The 24,269-nt window shown below is 42.3% G+C and overlaps 1 protein-coding gene across 1 annotated transcript in view; it reads right to left on the bottom strand.

Annotated features, from left to right (window-relative positions):
- CHAT (choline O-acetyltransferase) overlaps positions 1 to 24,269 on the bottom strand; it is a 66,926-nt gene extending 42,657 nt beyond the window's left edge. The window contains exons 1-6 of the mRNA XM_037056685.1: positions 24,182 to 24,269; positions 21,099 to 21,290; positions 20,353 to 20,471; positions 18,795 to 18,848; positions 12,029 to 12,209; positions 10,870 to 11,047 (exon numbers count right to left, since the gene is read on the bottom strand). Coding sequence (XP_036912580.1) covers positions 10,870 to 11,047; positions 12,029 to 12,209; positions 18,795 to 18,848; positions 20,353 to 20,471; positions 21,099 to 21,290; positions 24,182 to 24,247 — 790 coding nt within the window. The 5' untranslated portion in view covers positions 24,248 to 24,269. The remainder of the gene's footprint in view (positions 1 to 10,869; positions 11,048 to 12,028; positions 12,210 to 18,794; positions 18,849 to 20,352; positions 20,472 to 21,098; positions 21,291 to 24,181) is intronic.

The following is a 24,269-nucleotide window of genomic DNA, read 5'->3' as shown; positions in this document are numbered from 1 at the left end:
AAAACATAACAATCCTAAATATGTATACATAAAATATACCACAAAACATGTGAAGCAAAAACTGACAAAACTGGAGGGAGAAATAGACAAACCCACAGTTGCATTTGGGAACTTCAACACACTTCTTCTGATAATTGATAGAACAGCTAGACAGAAAGTCAGCAAAGATATAGAAAAACCCAACAACACAATCAATCACCAGGATCTAATTGGCATTTATAGAACAGTCTCCCCAACAACAGCAGAATGCACATTTAAGTTTCCATGGAATATATATGCCAGGGTCAACCATATCCTAGGCCATAAAGCATCCTCTACAAACTGAAAAGAATTGAAATCTTATGAAATGCATTCTCTGAATCAAAGTAAAAATAAGTCACAGAAAATGTTTCAAATACTTAGAAATTCAACAACACTCTTCCAAATGATCCATGGGTCAAAGAAGAAGGCTTAAAGGAAATTTTTGTAAAAAATTGAAATGAATGAAAATAAAGATACACTATATCAAAATTTATGAGGCACAGCTAAAGTATTGTTGAGAGAAAAATGTACAGCACAAATGCTGACATTATAAAAGAAGAAAAGTCTCAAATGAATAATATAAGTTCCCATCTCAAGAACCTAGAAAAGGAAGTCTAAATAAACACAAAACAAGCAGGAGAAAGGAAATCAACGAGATTAAAAACCAAACAAAAAATAGAAACATTAATGAAAAGAAAGCTGTTTCCTTTAAAATATCAATCAAATCTCTAGCAAGTTTAAAAAAAAGAAACGAGAGAGAAAAGACACAATATCAGTATAAAACAGCTGCCATTACAGGACCTGCACACATCAAAAGCATAATCAGGAAATACTATGAACAACTCTGCAGATAAATTTGACAACTTAAATGAAATGGACCAATCCTTTGAAAAGTATAAGCTACTAGAATACAACAAATATAAAATACAAAATTTGAATAACCTTATAACTATTAAGAAAATTAAATTTGTAAGTATAAAACTTCCAAAAAAGAAATTTCCTGGCTCAGATGGTTGCACTGGAAAATTCTACCAAACATTTAAGGAAGAATTAACACCAGTATATACAATTTCTCTCAGATATTATAAGAGGAGGAAACACTTCCCAATTCAGCTTATGAACCCAGAGTACAAACACACACACACACACACACACACACACACAACTACAGACCAATAATCCTCATGAGTATAGATACAAAAATACTTAACACTATATAAACAAATAGAATTAAGCAGCATATAAAAAGAATTATATTCCATGACTAGTGGGTTTTATTCCAAGGATGCAAGGCTGGTTCAGTATTAAGAAAATCCATCTATGTAATCCAGCATATTAATAGACTGCAAAAAAAGCATGATTATATCAATTGATGTAGTGGAAGTATTTGACCAAATTATATATCTACTCATGATAAAAATCTCAAAAAACTAGGAATAGATGGAACCTCCTCAACTTCATAAAGAGCATCTATAGGAAAAAAAAGCCTATAGCCCTATCGTACTTAAAGGTGAAAGATTGAATGCTTTCCCCCCAAAGATCATGAAAAAGAAAGGATACTCTCTACTATTACTAATGCTATTCAACATATACTGGAAATTCTGGCCTGTGCAACAAGGCAAGAAAAGGGAATAAAAGGGATATAGACCAGAAAAAGAAAAAGAGTGCCCCTATTTTCACATAACATGACTGTTTATGTAGAAAATCCTAAGGAATATACAAAAAATCCCCTAGAACTGATAAATTGTTGGTATTGGCACTGAGATCAACACATAGATTAACAGAAGAGAATAGAAAACCTGCAAACAGACACATAAATATGCCCAACAGATTTTGACTAAGGTGTAAAAGTATTCAATGGAGGAAGGAGGGCCTTTTAAACAACTGTTGTTAGAGCAACTGAACATCAATAGGCACACACACACACAAGCCTGGATATAAATCTCACATCTTATTAAAAAAGCTAATTCAAAATGGATTATCAATCTAAATGTACAATGCAATATTTTTAAACTTTTAGCAAAAATAAAAAAAGGAAAATTTTTGGTATCTAAGGGTAGGCAAGAAATTCTTAAACTGAACACCAAATGGAGAATCCATAAAAAGGAAATCTGATGAACTGGACTTCCTTAAAACTAAAGCATTTACTCAAGGAAACATCCTATTAGGAAGATGAGACACTAAGCTACAGATTGGAAGGAAATATAAAGGTTAATAAAGAATACATTAACAGCCCTGACTGGTGTGGCTCAGTGGCTGAGTGCCAGCCTGTGAATCAAAGGGTTGCCAATTCAATTCCCAGTCAAGGGTACATGTCTGGGTTATGGGCCAGGTCCCCAGTAGGGGACACACAAGAGGCAGCCACACATTGATGTTTCTCTCCCTCTCTTTCTCTCTCCCTTCCCCTCTTTAAAAAATAAAATAAATATAATATTTAAAAAAGAATATATAAACAACTGTTAGAACTCACAGTAAAACAAACAACAACAAAATCTCCAAACAATCCAATTAAGTAATGAGTAAGAGACATGAATTTATATTTCACCAAAGAAGATATACAGATGGAAAATTAGCACATGAAAAGTTATTCAGCATCATCAATCATTAAGAGAAATGTAAATTAAAACTACAATAAAATATCGATATAGAACTATCAGCATGGCTAAAATAAAAAATAGTGGCAAACCAAATGCTGACAAGCATACATAAAAATTGGATCACTCACACATTGCTGATGAGAATGTAAAATAGTACAGTTGCTCTGGAAAACATTTTAGCAGTTTGTTAAAAAAACTGAACATTCAGATTTTATTACTGGGTACTTTTCCTGAAATACATACTATGATTACACAAAACCTAAAACTTATACATACATGTTCATAGTAGTTTTATGTATAGTAGCCAAAATGGAGAAAAACATCAGACGTTCTTCAGTGGGTGAATGGTTATATTACACCTATTGTGATACACCCATTCTGTACAATACACAGAAAGGAATGAACTATTGACACACACAACAACTTAGATGGATCTTCCAAAAGTATGCTCAGTGAAAAAGGACCAGTCTCAGAATGTTATATACCGTATAATCCCATTTATATAACACTCTTGAAATAATACAGATTAGTGGTTGCCAGGGGTTGAGGAGTGATGGGGGCAGGAGGAAGAGGGTGCAGCTACAAGGGGCAACACTGGGGTCATTGTAAGGATGGGAATATTCTGTATCTTAACTTGTCTCAATGTCAATATCCTGGTTGTGATATTGCACTAAAATTTTGCAAGATGTTAGCATTTGGTGGAGAAAGGGCATAGTCAAGATTATTTCTTACAAGTGCATATGCATCTACAATTATCCCCAAATATGTTTAATTTAATTTTTAAAAACCCTCAAGAGCCAAGAATTTCTTCTTCCTTTATACTCTACCCACCCTTCCCACAAAGGCAGATGTGCTACTGTACTTCTAGAGTTAGGGGTGGTGAGTAAAGAAAGTCAGGAGATATAAAAAATATACCAAATACTACCATGCTTCCCATTATTTCATGGAAAGTGAGAGCCAAAGGAGTGGCAACCACAGAAAAATGAAAGAGAGGTGTCTGTAGTCTATGAACACAGGGCATGTGGTATGTGGAGGGCCTGAGCATCCCAGAGTTAATAAGGGTTAGGGTTCCATGCAAGAAGTACATGCCATTCAGTCTAGGGCTATGGGCCACTGTCACTGACTGCATGGACAGTGGCCATTCAACAGGTGCCTATTTTCAGTTCACTGGATTTTTCCAGAGAGGTTGTGTTCTTAGAATGTTTCCCCAAATCTAACAAAACTTATCATTTAAGGAACACTCACTGTGTGCCAGTCACCAGACCACCTCTTGGCAGCCCCACTGTGTCCCCTTGGTCCTATTATCAGGGAGGGGCTACCATCTTCATATCCGAGCCTAGGGAGCCAGGTTTGGGGGGACAAAAGAGATGTCAGGTCAAGGCCAGGCCTCTTGCCCTAGATCACATGCTTCTTCTTGTGTGGATTTTCCAATTCATAAAGGTCTTCATGCTTTTACTGTGGGAAGGAGGCATTGGCTCAAATCCCACCTCCCCTCAAGAAAGAAAACAGCATTCAGCCTCAAGAGCTCAGGAGGTATTTCTGGGCCAGTTAAATCAGAGAGGCTGTTAATGTGTAATTGGTTTTAAAATCAGCAAAATTGCCTGTCTCTGGATGAGAATATTTAAATAGCAAAACACCTATCTGAGTAGTTCTTGTAAACCATGGCAGAGACCTTCTGCAGACACAGCCAGGCCACCTTCTGTCAGCTTCCTCCTTGAAAGCAGTATCTGGTTCTGATTGGCTGCTGGGGATAAATATTTACGGGTCTGTGTAAATGGAGGCATCTGCCTCAGAGTCTGTTGGCAGGATCTCCACAGTAGCACCCTGGAAAGCCAGTGGGGTGGGGGTGGGGGCTCTCTGAGCTGGCTATTCTTTTTCTATAAATTGATAAGCACTGTAGTCTTCCAGGCTCAGGGCTGAATATCTAATTAAATTTCAAGACCAGGATAAGAGTGTTGGCTCCTCCTGGGTTCAAGAAGCCACAACTCACTGGAGAGGAAGGTCCTGAGAGGATGTGAACATCCCTCCTGAGACTTTAAATCTTAAGCCTGCCTGCCAGGCCCTGCAGACTTGGGATGCAAATGCCATTGGGTTAGTCCCAGCTCTGCAGCTGACAATTTTTAGAATAGGGTTACCTCAGCCTGAAGGAGACACAGCTTCCCCTATTCCATGGGGATGAAATTCTTCCTCATGGGTTATAATGAATACCTAAAGCAACAAGGGACAGAAAATGCCCATGATATGGACCAACATCAAAGGGACCTCTCATGCACAGAAGCTGCTAACATCTGAAGAAGGGACTCTCAACTGGGCTACACAAAATTATGATGCCAAGATTCCTTGGCCTCACTCCTGTCCCACTGGAAAATCACTGGCCCTGAAGAATTTGTTTTCTTGTTTCTTTTTAAAGGAGCTTGCTAGATAACCCTGATGTCATCAGCCATCAACATTCACATGGACACCAGTTGGCATTAGCCTCAAATCCCAGTTGGCACAGAAAGCCCTTCTGGACTATGACAGGCAGAGGGGTGAGGCTCGTAAAAACCTGTTAGGAAGAGAGCTGACAGGTTTTATCCTGTCGGCTCTCGTCCTAACAACTCTGCTTATACCAGTCTCTGCAACAAAGACCTCTGGAAACAGTGATGGTCCTGGTGGGCTCTTGTCACTGGCTGCAGATGACTAGGCTGCCAGTGGAGAAGACAATACACACATGTGCCCTGCACCATGTTCTCAGTGAGCCCTATGTGAGAAGTGCTGTATGAGGGGCTGTGGAGGTGTGTGGATACCGGGCACAGAGGAACAACATGGGCTTTGCAGAAGACATCTGACTCCACTGCTTTTGGGCTTTGTTACAATGATGTTAAGGCCTCCGTGAGCTGCACCCTTTCAGTGGCACAGCAGGGAGGTTAGGCTGAGAAACCTGGTAGTTCACAGAGGGAGCCAGCCTGTTTGGGGGCCAGGTGAACCACCTCTTTTCCTGAGGAGAAAGGTTTAATGAAATCAGTTGCTGTGTTGGGCCTCAGTTGACTCTATGAGAATTTAGGAGTAGATTTCATCTGAGCTCAGGGGCTTCTCTCTAGACCTCCACCAAGACAAAAGAAGCTCAGTTTGGCCATGGCCTCCTGCAGGACAACAGCTGACTGGGTCAAATGCCACAGACACCAGTTTCTGCCCAGTCCCAGAAAGGGGGGTGGAGACCTTGGGGCTTCAACATGGATGCTCTGAAAAGCACCTACCCCATGGTGTTAACTGTGATACTGCCATGGGTCAGAAAGCTGTCCCCACCCCTGTAACCACAGGCAGGAAGGCATAGCTGGAATTAGGAGAGAGTGGCTCCCTAGAAGTGAAAGATTTGGGAATATTGTTTGCAGTGATGACCACAGTCCCTGGGTCTGTTGCTGGCACTCGCATGCCCTGCTGATCCAATGCTCCCTGTGTGGACTCAGCCTCATCCCTCTCCTTTCCTCCTTTCTGGATGCTTCATGATACCTGAGTAGGGCTGGCTGGTTCCCCGCATCTTTAACCTCTTCTGTAAGTAGTCTTGTTCACCTTCTGCATCAACTGAAGAGCAGCTTTCCATGAGGAGTGGAGATCCCTGTGCCCTTTCACAGACTATTTTTCTTGATGCTCATGTACTCCAAGTCCAGGTCAGGTAGGTGGCTTTCTTCTTCTTGTTCCTATTCTTACGTGACTCTTCCTTCCTCCTTTCCAGGAGCAGCAGCTTCATCCCCTTATTGCTGTGTTACACCAACCTCTATCATGCAGATCTGGCCTCCTGTTTCGTCTTTCTCCTCCCCATCACTACTCCAATTATTGTCCCGGTAGCTTCAATGTCCATGTAGATAACCCAGCCTGCATTCTCCTCTCCGAGACCCTTGACTTCCCAACTTTGGCAGCCTAACCCCCCACCCATTCCCTCAATCACATCCAGGAGCTCTTCAGTACCAAGAACTGACACCTCCTGAAGTCTGTTTCAAGCATCCAACTCTCTGACCACACACTTGACTTTTTGGTTCACACACTCTGTTACCCACTCTGAAACACAGCTCAGCTCATTGACACCCTAAAACCACGAGCACCACTACCTATTTCCACTACTCATTATCCACCTCTGTCTTCTACTTCTCTTCTGTCATGGGCTAAATTGTGTTCTCCCCAAATTCCTAAGTTGAAGTCCTAACCCTCAGTATCACAGAATGAGACTGTATTTGGAGACATGGTCTTTATTGAGGTAACTGAAGTCATTAGGATGGGACCTAATAGTGTCCTTATGAGAAGAGGAGATTAGGACACAGTGAAAAGACTATGTGAGGACACAGAGAGAAGACAGCCAGCCACAAGCCAGGGAGAAGGACCTCAATAGAAACTAACCCCACCAATACCTTGATCTTGGACCTTTAGTCTTTAGAATAAATAAATTTCTGTTGTTTAAACCACTCAGTATGTGGTACTTTGTTAGGGCAGCCCTAGAAAACTCAGTTTAGATTCCAACATTATACACATTCCCTTGCCACACCTTCCTCCCTTTCCCTCAATCATAATCACCAACCTTGGCTGAACCTTATGACCTACCTTCTCCTTGCCTGAACCTGAGGAGCTGAATGTTGTGGGGGAGAATTGCAAAACAACGCTGATTAGTTTTTCCAAAACGTATAACCCCAAGTCCTCAAATATGAGCTCAAAATAGTCCATAAATCTTATCAAGTTTCATGAATAAGCTCTCTTTCCCACTTTCCAAGAGGCTATTTCATGCATTCTCTTTTGTCTTCAAAAGAATCTCATCTTTTCTCTTCTGCCTTCAGAATTCCATCTTCTGCCTCTCTGCTCATCTGAGACCAGACACCACCAGCTGGGAACATTTTCACACTTCTGCCACCATGGCAGTCTTACAGACCTCGTGTTCAAGTTTCCATTTTCCTTGCACCAAAGAAAAGGCCTCTTATTTCCTGGATCCTTTTGTTTTTTCAAAAATGCTACCCCTCCATTTATCTCTTCCCTCATAATTAACAGTTCTGTTATGGAATTATGTCCATATGTTTGTCTGCATACAACCACGCCCTTGCCTTTCCTACTAAAGACACTTCCCTTTACATTATCCTCTTGCAACAACTTCCCCGTTTTCTCCTCCTTTTATTTATTTATTTTTAAAAGATTTTATTGATTTATTATTAGAGAGAAGGGAAAGGACAGAGAGAGGGAGAAAAACATCATGTGAGAGAAAAACATTGATCAGTCTCTGTCTGATCATAGGAGAGGCTGTCTGATCAGCCTCTCCTATGCACCCAGATGGGAGACTGAACCCCAAACCTAGGCAAGTGCCCTGATAGAATATTAAACAGGCCACCTTTCACTTCATGGGATGATGCCAACTGAGCCACACCAGTCAGGGCATTTTCCTGCTTCCTTTAATACCAAAATGTCATAAACGAGCCATCCACACTTACCGATTGTGCTCATTGACCTCATCAACAATTTATTCCTGCTGTTGGATCACTACCATCAGCATACAACAATTCATTCTTTTTACTATTTCAGTCTGACCTTGGTGAAAGTCACAGATGACTCTTCCTTGAGCTCTCAGCAGCATTTGGTGTGGTTGGTCACTTCCTCCTCCCATCTTGGATCTTTATGTCTCATCTGGCTTTCTCTTGGCTCCAGGGCTGCTCTTTCTCAATCCCCTTAGCATCTTTCTCTGCCTGACCTCTGAGGCCCCATTTTTCTGCTTCTAGATGATCTCACCCAGGTCAATGACTTTAAATATCATTTAAGTGCTGATGACTCTCAAATTTATATCTCTGTACTGATCTCTTTCTTGAGTTCCAGACACATAGATTTAATTTGATGTCTCCACTTAGATAACTCAAGGCATCTCAACCTTGACATACCTGGAAAGGACTTCTCCATTTTATAGCCACCTCCTCAACCTGGTCCCATCTCCCAGCAAATAGAACCACCATCTACTCAGTTGCTCAAATCAAAGATCTAGGAACACTACTCACTTCTTTTATGCTTCCTGTTCTACTTTGAAATATGTTTAGATCCCACTCATGTCTTTCCATCTTCTCCCTTAACCTTAGCCCAAGCTGCCATAATATTTTACTTTGACACTGATATTGTTTTTTAAATAGTTTCCCCATTAAGTAGTTTCCTTCGGTGGGAAAGGGCTGCTCCAGAGAAGAAGGCTCCTCAAAGTATTGGTTTCCTGCTGTGCAGATGACACAGTTAGTACTAAATGGATTTCCAAAGGGAAGGAATGTGCAGCCCCCTTTTCTCTGTTGTGTTTCCCACAGAAACAGTACTTCCATTCAGAAAGCCAGATCCAGTGCCATTAAAAAATTAATTCCGATTACTACAGCTCAAGCACTGAGACCTCAAGGCAATCCCAGCAGTCCTGCAGGAAGATGGCTTGGCCTTGCCTGCTAATAAAGTGGAAACTGTACTGGAAGCAGAAGCAATTATTTTGATGCCCATCACTGTCCCTGGAGGGGAGAGGGTAGGATTTGATTACACCATGGTCTCCTAAGGGAATTAACTGACTTTCAAATGATAAGTTATTAATTCCCCAACTTGGCACTTAGGTCGTGAAAACAGGCTCAGCTCTCAAACTCCCTTGTGGCCAACGCAACTCCTTGTTTAGAACCAAGCATTCAAATGTGCCCAATAAGTGAATGAAAGGATAATTAATTGGTAACTGGGAAATAAGTCCGGATCCAGTATCCTTGATAATCCGTCAGTATTTCATTTAACAAATATAACCGAAACTTTACTGCATATGGCACAGCAAGTTCAAAGTTAAACCAAACAGATAAGGTCCCTGTTCTCCTAGATCTTATTGACTGGGAGAATTTGAGGTGGGGCAAATAATCAGCATGAATAAAACAAATGAAAAGCTGACTTTCGCAAGTGAGAAATAAGAAATATTTCTTATATAAATATTTTCTAGATAAAAAACAGGACAAAGTGACAGAGTATGATTGAGGAGAAATGCTCAAGGAGATCCTGAGGTGGTGACATGTGACTCGAGCTCTGGATAGTGCAAAGACCCAGGCAGCCCTGTGGGAAGAACTTTCTAGGAAGAGGGGTCAGACAAGGCAAGTGCCTATTGTCAGAGAGCCAGGTCCCCCTACCTCCTCATTCTCCCAGTACATTCAGCATGGCCATCCTTATCAGCCAGGTTGTTATCCTCATGGTACTGGGCAGGGCAGATGTCCCTGGTGGACAGTTGGTTTTGCTCACAGTCAGTCTGCCAGCCCTGATGCTATCCATCCCTCCTGTTGCTCTAATGTCACAGGGATTCGCACAATTTCCACCTCGTCCAATAAAACCTTTTGAAAGCTTCCCAATTAGAAGGGCCACCTTCCTGCTCTGAAGTCCTGAAACAGTTATTTGGCACCTGCTGTCTCTATTACCTTACATTAGTAGATGTCACATTACCATGTATTTGATCCTGCTCCATCATGCCCATTCCTATTTAGTAGCCTCAAGGGTAGGTGCTTCTTCCTATCTCTTATACTCCCCAGGCCTAGCTCAGGTCCTCTGCAAGACATTTAGGGAGTTTAGATGGACACCTGGCCAGTTGAAAACCTGAGGGGCAGATGGAGACTCATGGAAGTCTCACTTCTCATCCAGGAGTCTCTAACATAGGCAGGAAAGGAAGGCTCTTCATCCAGTTCCTTGGAATAGAGTGGGCCTCAGGTTTGAAAAATAGTTTCCAGAGATGACTTTAAAATGTTATAGCAATACTAGATTTCTTATAGGCATGTTTGGAAACTTTCAGCTTAAAGATGAAAAGTTTTAGGACGAAAAATTAATGTAAAGATGGCACCGTCCCAGAGGTGGGCTCCATCCCAACTCTTCATCTGACAGGTCTCCCAGTAACTCAGACCCTTCCAGTAAGAGCCACCCCTGCCAACAAGTGAAACACAAATGCTAAATTGCTGCAAGCCTTCCTCCAGCTCGAAATCTTTCTGCCCCCAGCATTTTCAGATACCCCAGGATTCCAGTGCTAGTCAGCTTCACCCAAAAAGATAGAGTATTGTCAGATAATATAAGAGGGTACCAAAGGTGCCTTCATCATCAAGGCACCTTGGCTGACAGCAATGCTTGCCACTGGGGCCTGAGATGGAGGGAGGTTTCAGCTCCCCATGCAATGGCAAATAGGAATGAGGCATGGTGCCCAACCCTGGAGGAGGAAAAACCAATGGGCTCAAGATGAGGTGAATGTGGAGATGCACTGGGCACTGCTGCTGACCTTTCACAAGGACTGTCCTGGCCTCAGCCCACTGGCTCCTCCCGTCTGATGTCAGCAGGCCGATTGGAGGCAAGCGTTCATCCTCGTTGGACGCCATTTTGACTATCTTTCTCAACTGAGTGAAGAGATCCCCCTCACTGAGACGGCGGAAATTAATGACAACATCCAAGACAAAGAACTGTGGGGGAAACAGGTCAAACACATCATTCATGGCAGCCAGCCCACAGTGCCAAGCCTTCACTGAACCTTCACATTTGAGAACAGATGGAGATGGTCAGGCCCACAGTTCCCAAGGTATATGATGGTTTTGAATAGTCACAATTTGGGGACCAGAATTCTGTCAACTGTGTTGGACTCCAACCTGCCCCAACTGAACTTAGTCCAGACTAGACTTAGCTAAAAGACCATTTGCCTTTGTGGTTCTTAGTTCATATAAAGGCCATTATGTTTGGAGAAATTGAATATAAATTGGTACAATCACTTTTGGGGGAAAATTTCTATTAAAACTAAAAATTTTCACACCCTATAACTCAGCAGTTGCTCTTATAAATACATATTTTATCCTAAGGCTTAGAAAACATTTACCTTTGTGCCCCCCAAAATGTACAGATGAATGTACATATTAGCATCATTTGCAGTAGCAAAATGGTAGAGGAGCCTAAACAGCTCCTGTAGGAAATGGCTAAGTAAAATGTAATATACTCGTCCAGTGCATGTCTACCTAGCAGTTGAAAGAAGTGAAATAGCTTCATATACAGCTTAGGGATGATCTCAAACACACAAGTAGAGAGAGAAAAAGGTAAGGAGATCTCAAGACTCTATAAAGCTGTTTTTATGGTGTATAGTCTCTTAGAAGGCCATAGCTTGGGTGATTGCATGTGGATGTCTGAGGTCATGCTGGGTCTCATTAATGACCCTGAGTCTATCCATCCAGGCAACTGTTTTGACCTAACCTTCCTGGTCAGGGCTGCAATAGGAGCCCAGTGAGTGTTTTCAATTGATGACCCTCCTCATTCTTAAAACCTAACCAGTGGAGAGAAATGGACCTGACAGGGAGTCAGGAGGCCCCATTTTGGGGCCACTGGGGGCTGAGCGTCCTTGGGAATTCAGGAATGGATGAGCATACATGTGCCCTCCCCAGCAGCAAGGGGCCGCTTACCTGGTTGCAGCAGGCCACAATGATATGCTCTGGCTCAGGCATGACACTGCTCTTCTGGGACACCAGTGTGTCCTGGGTGTGGCCAGGGAGACGGTAGGAGGAGAAGAGCCCATAGTATTGCTTCATACAGAGCCGCTGCCCTGACAGCTGGCCCTTGGCACAGTCAGTGGGGATAGAGTGACTGGAAGGGGAGAGTGGGGAGGGAGGGAGGAAATCAGAATTGGTTCTACTGTAACTTGATTAGGCAAAGCAGGGCAAAAAAAAAAAATCAGAACTGCATTGTGATGACAGTCAAAGAGCTTGACTCCTTACTTTTAAAGTAGTGGAATGCCCCATTTCCATGCCCAAGAAGACCCTCAGGGTTTTCTCACATCTTCATTAGAGTCTCTTACCCCTGCCTCATGCACTACAGTGTAGACCTTACCATTTTAGTCTCCTTTGCCTTTGCTTATGCTTATCTTTGCTTGGCATGTCTTCACCCCAAACTTGTACTAAACTAATTGTTTAGAAAACCCTTTCTACTCTTATAAGAGCCTACTCCTTCATCATTTCTTCTAGAAGCACCCTCTGAGTTCAAGAAAGAAAATTCTCTTTTTCCTGTGGTCTCAGCATGTCTTATGTTCTACCTCCCTCCCACTCCTTCCTCCTCTTTCTTTCCCCCTATTTCTCTCTCCTTCCTTCTCTCCATCATTTCAGACAACAAATATTATTGAGCATTTCTTTGTGCCAGGCACTATTCTGGGATCTTGGGTATAGCAGCTAACAAGACATGAGTTTACTACTTTAAAGGGATACAGAGAGCAAGCAGAAAATTGGTAAATGTGAGGGTTTCAGATAGAGATTCAGGGTGGCAAGGAGGAGTGGCCAAGGACAATCTTACTGATGATGAGATGTGTGAGCCTCTCAAGAGGTGAGAGGCTCATCTTACCCCGCTGAGGGTAAGAGGCATCCATGAGAAGAGCTGAGACCCATCCAGGGGACCAGGTGGGTGACCCATGACACTTCTGCTCCAGGTGTGGGTATTAAACTAAACTGTAATGACTAACCCATAACAGGGTGAGTATGGGAATCCAGAGGGAGCTTTCAGAAATATTGTACTAGCTAAAAAGAGGAATTTTATGTCTGTTGAATCTAATAATAAAAGTGGTTTCATCACATGTCAGAACATGAAACACGTCTCAACAAATTTAAGAAGATTGAAATCATATCAAGCATCTTCTTTGACCACAGTGTTTTCAAACTAGATATCAATTGCAAGGAAAAAAACTGAAAAACACACAAACACATGGAGGCTAAATAACATGTTACTAAACAGTGAAGGGGTTAATAATGAGATCAATGAAGAAATCAAAAGATACCTTAAGACAAATAAAAATAGGAACACAACAACTCAAAATCTAAAGGGTAGCAAAATTAGTCCTAAGAGGGAAATTCATAGCACTACAGGTCTATCTCAACACATACACACACACACACACCCCCCAAGAAAAGCCTAAAGTAAACAATCAAACTTTACACATAGAATAACTAGGGAGAAAACAACACACAAAGCCCAGAAAGAGTAAAAGAAATAAAATAATAAAGATCAAAGTGGAAATAAATTAAATTGAGTCTAAAAAATACAAAAAATGCAACAAATTTCTTAATATTTATTTTGTGTCCCGCTTCTTTACTTTATCACTGCTAGTAGTTTTTTGGTGAATCTTTAAGGTTCTCAGTAAAATCAAGAGCTGGTTCTTTGAAAAAATAAACAAGATTGATAAACCTTTACCCAGACTCATCAAGAAAAAAGAGAGGATCCAAATAAATAGAATCAGTGATGAAAGAGGAGAAGTAACAACTGACACCACACAAAAACTAAAGATTGTAAAAAAATTACAAACAGCTATATGCCAACAAATTAGACAATCTGAAAGAAATGGATAAATTCTTATTTAAATTTTTAATTTTAATTGTTCAAGTACAGTTTTTTGCCTTTTATTTCCATCCCAGCCCACCCCACCAGCCTTCCCCACCTCCCTCCTATTTCCACCCCCACCTGGTTTTTGTCCATGTGTCCTTTATACTTGTTCCTGCAAACCCTTTCCCTTTACCGCTGAACTTCCCTCCCTTCTCCCCTCTGGTCACTGTCAGCCTGTTCTCAATTTCAGTGTCTTTGGTTATATTTTGCTTGTTTATTTGTTTTGTTGATCAGGTTCCTGTTAAAGATGAGATCATATGGTATTTGTCTTTCACCACCTGGCTTATTTCACTCAGTGTAATGCTTTCCAGTTCTATCCATGCTGTTGCAAAGTGTGAGCAGCTCCTTCTTTCTTTCTGCTGCATAGAATAACACTGTGTTAATGTACCATAGTTTTTTGATCCATTCATTTACTAATGGGCACCTAGGTTGCTTCCAGCACTTGGCTATTTTAACCATACAATTTTCCAAAAGTGAATCAGGAAGAATCAGAATATCTGAGCAGACTGATTACAATTAATAGAACCAAATGATAAGGAAAAAATCCTGCAAACAAAAGCCCTGGGCCAGATTGCTTCACAGATAAATTTTACCAAACATTTAAAGAAGAACTAGTACTTATTCTTCTGAAACTATTCCAAAAAATTGAAGAGAAAGAAAGACTCTCAAGCTCATTTTATGGGTTGGCATTATCCTAATTCAAAAGCCAGATAAAGATACTACTGAGAAAGAAAATTACAAGCCAATATCCCTGATGAACATAGATGCTAAAACCCTCAACAAAATATTAGCAAACCAAATTCAGCAATATATTAGAAAAATCATAAAACATGATCAAGTGGGATTTTGTTCCTGAGATGCAAGTTTGGTAAAATATCCACAAATCAATAAACAGGATACACCACATTAAAAAAAAAGAATAAAACAACTTGATCATATCAATAGATGCAGAAAGAGCATTTGATAAAATTCAGCACTCATTTATGATAAAAATTCAGTGCAAAGTGAGAATAGAGGGAACATACTCAACATAATAAAGGCCATATATGACAAACCCACAGCCAACATCATACTCAATGGACAAAAATTAGAAGTGTTTCCCTTAAGATCAGAACAAGACAGGGATGTTCACTTTCACCACTCCTATTTAATACAGTACTGAAAGCCCTAGCCAAAGCAAGCTGACAAGAAGAAGAAATAAAAGGCAAATTAGAAACAAAGAAGTAAAACTGTCATCGTTTTCAGATGACTTGATACTATACATAGAGAACTCCAAAGATTCCACCAAGAAACTACTAAAACCGATTAGTTAATCCAGTATAGAAGCAGAATACAAAGCCCTGGCTGGTGTACTCAGTGAATTGAGCGCGGGCCTGCGAACCACATGATCGTGGTTCAATTCCCAGTCAGGGCACATGCCTGGGTTGCCAGCCAGTTCCCAGCAGAGGACTCACGAGAAGCAACCATACATTGATATTTCTCTCCTTCTCTCCTTCCCTTCCCCTCTAAAAATAAATAAACAAAATCTTTAAAAAAAGAAGCAGAATACAAAATAAGTGTGCAGAAATTGGTTGCATTTTCATACACCAAAATTGAACTATCAGAAAGAGAAACTATTTGATATGTTTGCAATTGTACCAAATAAAATAAAGTAGCTAGGAATAAATTTAACCAAAAAGATAAAAGACCTGTGTTTGGAAAATTATAAAACACTGAAGAGAATGTACAAATAAAAGCAAGCATATACTGTGCTCATGAATAGAAAAAATTAACATCATAAAAATGTCCATACTACCGCAAGCAATCTACAGATTTATCACAGATTTGATAGTATTTATCAAATCCCAATGGTGTATTTCACAGAACTAAAAAAAATAATCCTACAATTTATATGGAATCACAAAACACTCCGAATTGCCATAGAAATCATGAGAAAGAAGAACAGAGTTGTAGATATCATGCTACCTGATATCAAACTATACCATAAGGTTATATTATTCAAAACATCATGGTACTGGCATAAAAACAGACATATAGATCAGTGGAATAGAATAAAGAGTCCAGGACAAGCCATGGGCATCTCTCAGGATAACTGGCACAAGTACCACAAGACATAGGGCAAGAGAAAGCCCCACCACAAGAAGAGAAAATATGAGCTAGGACACCCTGCTCTCAATGCTAAGACTGATCCCCACTGCATAACACACAGTCTGAATGCAGGGAGACAACAAGAAGTACCAAAACTTGAGGTTGGACATAGAAAACTTCTCCTGGAGGTAGGAGTATTGTACACACAAAACAAGAATTATCGATGTTTCCTATAGTGCATCCAACAACAAAATGGTCCGCCCAAAGACCCTAATAAGAGCTGCATTCTGCTTGTTGACAGTAAACTATACCGGTAGCAGAATGAGTCCCACTAGGCACTACTGGGCTGCAAGAAGAAGGATAAGCTGATCCTTGAGGGGGAAAAGATTGTAAACAAAAACAGTCAAAGAAAATTCAGAAGAAATATAATGAAAGGAAAAAGAATGCCAACACCACAATCAGCAGTCATCTCGAGGAGCAGTTCCAGCAGGGCAAGCTTCTTGCATGCATCCTTCAAGACCAGACCAATGTAGTGACACAGGTGGTTGTGTTTTAGAGGGCAAGCAGCTGGAGTTCTAGCTGGGAAAAATCAAGGCCTTGTAAAAGCAAATAAATCCTCTTACCACCTATCTTAACTCATGTAATAAATTGTATTCTAAAGAAAAAAAAGAATAGAAAGCTCAGGAATAAACCCATGCCTATGTGATCAAGTATTTATAACAAAGGAGACCAAGAACACACAATGGGGTAAAGACCATCTATTTAATAAGTGGTGTTGAAAAAATTAAACAGATAATATGCAAAAATGAAAATAAAACACTTTATTACACCAATACAAGAATAAAATAAAAATGGACTAAAGACTTAAATGTAAGACTCAAAACCACAAAAATCCTAAAGAAAACATAGGTAGTAAAATCTCAGGTATTTCTTGTAGCAACATTTTTTTTCCGATATATCTCCTTGAGCAAAGGAAGCAAAAAAAAAAAAAAAAAAAGAACAAATGGGACTACATCTAACTAAAAAGTTTTTGCACAGCAACAAAAACCATCAACAAATAAAAAGAAAACCAATTGAAATTGAACAGGAGAACAAATTTGCCAATGATACATCTGATAAGGGGTTAATATCCAAAATGTATAAAGAATACAAACAACTCAACACCAAAAATAAACCATTCCATTAAAAATTAGGCAGGAAATTTGAACAGACAGTTTTCCAAAGAGGACATATAGATGGCCAATAGACATGGGAAAAGATGTTTAACATTACTAATCATCCAAGAAATGCAGATTAAAGCCACAATGAGATACCACCTTATACCTCTCAGAATGGCTATCATCAATAGATCAACAAACAAGTATTGGTGGGAATGTGAAGAAAAGAGAATCTTTGTGCACTGTATGTGGGAATGCAAATTGTTGTAGCCACTATGGAAAACAATACAGAGGTCCCTCATAAAACTAAAAATGGAACTGTCTTATGACCCTGTGATTCTACTTCTGGGAATACATTTGAAGAAACCCCAAACAGGAATTCAAAAGAATATACACACCCCTATGTTCATTGCAATGTTATTTACAATAGCCAAGATATGGAAGCAACCCAAGTGCCTATCAATCAAGGACTTGATAAAAAAGAAGTGGTACATTTGTAAAGTGGAATAATACTGAAACATGAAAAAGAAGAAAACCTTACCATTTGTGACAGCATGAATAGACCTAAAGAATATTATGCTAAGTGAAATATTAGTCAGAGAAAGACAAATGCCATATGATTTCACTTATTGTGGAATCTAAAGAATGACATAAATAAAGAAAGAAAATAGAAACAGACTCATGAATACAGAGAACAGACTGATAGTGGTCAGAAGAGAAGGGTATTGGGGGACTGAGTGCAAAAGGTGAAAGGATTAAGAAGTACAGACCAGTAGTTATACAATCATCACAGGGATGTATATAGTATAGGAATGTAGTCAATAATGTTGTAATCCTACGTATGGTGCCAGGTGGGTAGTGGAAGTATCAGGGGAACACTTTGTAAAGTATATGATTGTCTAACTACTAATCTGTACACCTGAAATTAATACAAAATAATAATGGTATTATGTAAATTATAATTGAAAAATAAAAAATATAAAGTTAAAATCTAATATTTTTAAAAAGTAGTCTCATATTTTGTACCTTTGTACCATTTTCTACTAATTCATTTTGTAGTGTTTTACAAACATTTCACAAAATTTAAAAGAACACTGCAGATTGTTCAATGAAAACTGGTTTAAGGCAGAAAGGAAAGTGGGGTTGAAGCCAAGTAAAAAGGCTCAGAATGAGGAGACCATTTCCCTCAAGTAGCAGGGGCAAGACTGACGGTCCCTTCTCTACCTTCCTGTGTGTTCTCTAGATTCCTGATATACATACTGTTGTGTATGTATAAGGTATAGATAGAGGAATGGGAGCATTTTTAAAAGATTGAGGTGGAATAGTGCTTACACCAGGAAAAGAAACTATTAACAGTTAGGCCAGGGGGAGTAAAGGTCATCCTGACTCTGGCAGGTGGTAGGGTCCTATTTATTCCTGACAAGAGCCAGGAACACAGAGCTGAAAAAATACAAGTTCCCTGCCCTCTAGAGCTTCTTGTCTAGTGTGCCAGGGAGACAAGTGAATAAACAGGCTGTGCCAAAACAGGGCACTACCTTTACCAGTCTGGGCCCAGTCCTACCTGTCCAGCAGGGCCTTGTAGTTCAGCACTCCAGAGATGAGGTTGGCAGCAAACCTGTGGGGAGAGATGAGGCCTTAGTCTCTCTCTCAGGGGCCCAGGCTCCCCCTTTCTCTCTCCAATTTCCCTTTCTGCTTCTTTCCTCCTACCTTTCTTTCTGCCCACCTCCTTCCCTCCCTCTTAAATTTCCCTCTCTCTCACTCTTCCTCCCTTTCTCTCTCCCACTTTCCCCAATCCTCTCCTCCAACTCAATAACCACTCACCAGATGCCAGGTCTCAGTAGTGCCCTAATAGGATGGTATACCTGCTGCCTCCTACTCATCTTTATGCTGTTAGCATTTCACAAACTTTGGATTAAAAGTGGTCCCTGGGAAGAACTCCCAGAGGAGAAGACACTAGGATGTGAATGAGAAGCAAAAGGAGGAGGGAGAGGAAGCCAGGAGAGGACACAGAGCAGGCAGGAAAGGGCTAGAAGACAGGGGTTGGGTTCTTCCTAGGAAAGGCTCATGCTGGGGCTGGACTGAGCCAGAACCCTGGGGCTGTAGGAAATTCAGTGCCTTGGGAAAAGTCAGTAATTTAGTTCCCTAAGTGCTGGTGAAAAAGAAAGTAGGTGCTGAGGCAAAAGGCACCAGAGAACCATGCCATGGATTTGTGTCATCTTAACTGTTCATGGAGGAATGAGCCCTGGCTTAACCACATCAAGAGGAAAATGCCCACTGGAATGCAATTTTGAGAACTGTTCTCAGAAGTTATTCATTCATCTGCACGCGTCCTTTTTACCAGGGGAGGCCCTTGCTGCAAGGGAAGAGGGAAGGCTGCCCCCAGACCTTTGGACCGGTCTTGGTGAGAAAGGACATGTTGGAAGTCTCCCAATCATAGCTGAGTCATGCCTGTAGGTGAGATGGGCTCTGCCTTTCTTTTCCTCCTTCTGAACTATTCCCACATTGTGTCCCATTCAAGTCCTAAAGTCAGAGACCTGGATTTGGGTCTGAATGACTGTTGCAAGGAGATCCTTTCTCCTTGCCCGCCCTTGCATAAATGGCCCTTCCATTGTCACCAGTGGGTCCAGAGGCTATTCCAGTGGCCCAGTGAGCTGTGAAATTGCAGCAGATGCACAAGATCTAGCAGCTGGTGGGAAGAAACCATTGCCAACCGCTCGGAGCCTCTGTTCAGAGCTGGGGGCTAGAGGGCAGCTGGGGCCTATCAGATCACCTGGGGAATTGTGTCCCACCAACAAGTCCCAGCCTCAAGTACTGGCAGGATGAAAGTGTAACCACCTCCTCCCAGGGCCTCAGCCAGGTCAAGACTTGCCACAGGGATATCTGGAGGCCCATGCCCTCCATTAGTGTCCACACACCCCAAATATGTTTGTTCCTCATGTGCAGCCTCAACTAACCTCTTTCCTGACCCCGTGGCCTGGACAAACCCTGCCTCAGGGCCACTTGGCCTCAGAAAGCTCTGCCAAGACACAAGGTCCAGCCTTTCCTCCCTGGTGCTAGGGCCGGGACCCCTTCCCCAGGCAGACTCCCAAGCTGTGAGCCTAAGAGCACAGTGACCTCACCTTAGCTGGTCATTGGTGTCCTGGAAGTGTTGCCGAGAAAAGATCACAGCTGGACTGGAGTTGACAGGCAGGGCTAGGCGGTTATTGAGATACATGTCATTCAGCCAGTATTCAGACACCTGTCAGGGAGAGTAGGGAAGGGTAGCCATTACCCACAAGGTTCACATACGCTCTGTCCGAGAAAGGGCACCTTGCTTGTGGAACACACCCATCCCATCCTGGAAGCCCTAAGAGACAATTGAGATACTTCACTGGACCATTCATTCATTCATTCCACAGGACCATGTGTTTCCCAACACACTTGCCTTTCCTTTCCCTGTACTTTATTCTTTCTTCCACCCCAGGTTCCCACCTGGGTTGTTTGGTATTTTATCCCTGTCCCCTGTCCATCCTTATGAGGGTCCATTCCTTTCACCCCTCTGTGCTTCCCTGACCTCATCAATACTTTCTGCTGCTCATCCCTGTCACCCATCTGCCCCCCAAACTTGTCCTTGTCTGTTCATCCTTGTCCCCCATCCTTGTCCCACATCCCTTTCCCCCATCTGTCAGCCCTCTGTCCACACCTTGTCCATTCCTTGCCCTTGGCCCTATCTTTCCCCACCCTTGCCTCCCATCTTCTCCATCTTTGTCATCTACTTGTCCCTCACCCAAATCCCCCTGTCTCCAAGTCTCCTTCCTGCCCTCCTACCCCGTGAGTCCTATGTCTGCCCCCCCACCCCAGTCAGTTTCCTCCTGACAGCTCTTACCCAGTTAGCTGTCTTCTCCTGCCGCTCCAGCAGCTTCTGCTGCAGAGTCTCGCCCAGGCCACCAGGGGCCCCAAACTGCTGCACAATGGTCTGGCTCCGCCTAAACTGCTCCTTAGGCACCAGGTGCTGCATGCAACGCAGATAAGTAGCCAGGGTCTGCTGCAGTGGGGGTACTGGAAGTTTGGGAAGCCCCTGGAAGAGAGGATTCACAAACATCTGCTGTGCCCATCCTTATGTGTGACCCTTGCCTGTCCCAAAATTGATGCCTAGTGTCTGTCTCCATCTGCTGCCATCCTTGTTCCCTATCCTGAGACTCATGTGTTTTCAGGACTCAGTTCAGCAGAATTGTGAACTTAGGAAGTTCCTGTTTGCTTTCTCCCATACTCCAGCCCTGCCCCCAGGATGGGACAAAGTGCAGAGGAAACGACCTTGATGTTGATCCCAGACAGACCTGGATTTATACATTGACCCTGCTGCTGACCAGTTGTTCGATTTTAAGCAAGTCACCCCTACCACCATGCCTCAGTTTCCTTTTCTGTCTGATGGATGTAATAACCTCTCCTTCTCATAGGATCAAAGAGATCACTGATGCGAAAATTCTTATCAACCATAGCAAATGGGTCTAAGATGAAATAGTCTTGTTATTGATATTGACTGCTCGTCATTCTTAATTTAGAAACCACTCTAAGCTGGAACTCCACAATCTAATTCATCTCTGGATCCAAAAGGTACAACTCTAATAGAGATATTTGAACAGGTGAAAGATGGTAGGAGATATAGTTCATTGCTTGTCCTAATGACCAGAATCATGCAAGATGTTTCCTGGGAAGGTGACTTGTGCCTTGGACTTCTTATTAAATCCCTTCCAGTTATGATACCCAGAGAGGGATATTCTACTTCCAGTGGGTAAGGGGATACTATGGGAAAAGAGCACAGTGGACATTCCTCTTCCTTTAATCTTGCTAAGCCTCAGCTTCCTCATCCACAGGATATAAATAACAATTCCTACCTGAGAGGGACCCAGAGAAAATTAAATAAGAGAAACAACTGGCCACAATAGGTACATTATTAAATGTTACAATGCTGCTGTCCATATCCTTCCAGAGAATTCCTAAGAGGAAACTCATAATTTCTGGGGGGGGGCAAAGTGTGAAAAGAGTCTGAGCCCCACACTTCCCAGTTTACCATTTGTGTTCACCAGAGATCTGACATACATTTTCAACCAGTTTAAGCCTTAGCCTCATTGACAGGTGAGGAAGCTTAGACCCAGAGAGTGGAGAGATAGTTCAAGGTCACCCAGAAATTTGGTGACAGAGTTAATAACTGAAATTAGTCTTAATCCAATATTCATTGGATTCATTAAGACTCTTAATATCAACATTCTTAATCCAATATTCCTTGATTCATTAAGACTAATTTCAGTAATTAGTATTATTCATTGCTCTTTCTTCCTCAACCATTCCGTTCTTTCTCTCTTGCTCCCTTTTCTATCCCCTTTCTTTCTTCCTCACTTCGCTGGTCACAACCGGAAACCAGGACATTTCATATTATTGCTTAAATTTTACAAAGTAGGCTGTCTTCTCTCGGAGGTTTCTCCTCTGTAGGGTGATAGGGGCAGTGAATTTCTACCCCAGGCAGGCTGTGGACTGAAGGGGCCTGCTGAAAGCCTTCCTCCACTCTGCTCTACACATGGGCTAGAGCCTCATGGCTGCCCTGGACAGATGGGACTGAGTAAACAGGCCTTGATGAATAAGTGAGTTTCCTCCACTTTCCTGATCCTGTGTCTAGAGTTCATTGCCTTAGGGGGAGGTAGGAGGCTGTCAGTGCTAACTAGAAGCAGTTGCCACACTGGGGACCACTCCAACATGGGTCTAGACAGCATTTTATGCTATCTAACCCACTCCAGAGAACCAGGTCCAGGTCTTCCATGTAGCTAATCTGGTTTCCTCTTTCTTCTATTGGGACCTAGGAGCCTTTGCAGTGGGTAAATGGGCAAGTACCTGCAGAAAGCCAAGCCCTGTTGGTGGCCTGGCCAAGAGTGGCAGCAGGTCTGGCTGGAGGCCCTGCTAGAGACAGGTCACCCTTCTTGGGGGATCTAACAATGCCCTGGGATTCAGCTTGGGTCATGGGGAACTGACATTACACAAAAAGGAATGAGGCAGAAAATCTCTGCTCGGATGTCAGCCCCTTGGGGCTCCTTCCAGACTCTCATGGGCTTCTGGCCCACAAGAACAGAGGCAAGGTCTTGTTTTTATGAGGGTGTTTGGACCCTGGGTTCTCAGGTCAATGCATGTTTCCCGGGCAGTTTATGTGAACCAGGCCCTGAGCTGGACTCAGGTTCAATGGAGAGACAAGGTAGCTGCAGCCCAAAGAGAAGAACATGACAAGGAGCAGAAGGAATGTCAGAGGTGTCAGCTACAGCAAGCAGAATAATGTGGTGAACAACTTTACAGGGAGAAACCAGAAAGTTCTGTTCAGGGTTCTAAATGAAACCCAGGGGTGGGGATGGAGAGTGGTGTGGGTATCAAGGAGGCATCAAGAAGACAAGTATAGCAGAGCAACCAACATGTGCCATACTGGAGAGATTGGATGTGCTGCTCTTCACTCTGAAAGGTGAATGGGGAGGGAAGAAAGATGCTTGCCCAGGGAGGGGTGGCTTATCTCAAGGCTCCAGGGCTGAACCAGTGACAACAGCTGGGGCTGGGATGTGACAAGGCTTACTTAAGGCAACTTGTCTGGGCTCAAAGCCATGGGAAGTGGAAATTGGAGTGGGGGTAAGTCCTAGAGAGGAAAAAAAAGTATCTAGCCTAGTTCAAGGGCTCTCCCTGGACTTGGAGGTTACGAAGTTTGGCTGTAAGCATTCCCTTAGCACCCACTGAAGCTACTCCTAGTGCCCCCATGCCTGCCTGGGCTTCTTAGGAGGATCAGGGCAGGGCCGAAGCCTGGGCCTCATGCCCAGGAGAGGGCAGGGCTGGGAGCTAGGCAAGTATTGGGGGCAAGTCCCACTTAGGACTGTTCTGGAAGCCAAGAACATGTGAATGGGAAGAATAGGGATAAGAGAGTGGGCTCCAAAAGTCACTCACAGGTTCCTCCTCACTGCTGAGAGTTTTTGCTGACATCTTATGGGTGGCTTTTTCCAGGATGGGCATCTTGGTGACTCCTGGTTGAGGA

Source organism: Sturnira hondurensis, unplaced genomic scaffold (genome assembly GCF_014824575.4).
Source record: "Sturnira hondurensis isolate 20B ecotype Veracruz unplaced genomic scaffold, ASM1482457v3 Scaffold0009125, whole genome shotgun sequence".
NCBI classification, from domain to species: Eukaryota; Metazoa; Chordata; class Mammalia; order Chiroptera; family Phyllostomidae; genus Sturnira; species Sturnira hondurensis.
The sequence above is the reverse complement of the archived record's forward strand: the minus strand, read 5'-3'. Positions and strand labels throughout refer to the sequence as shown.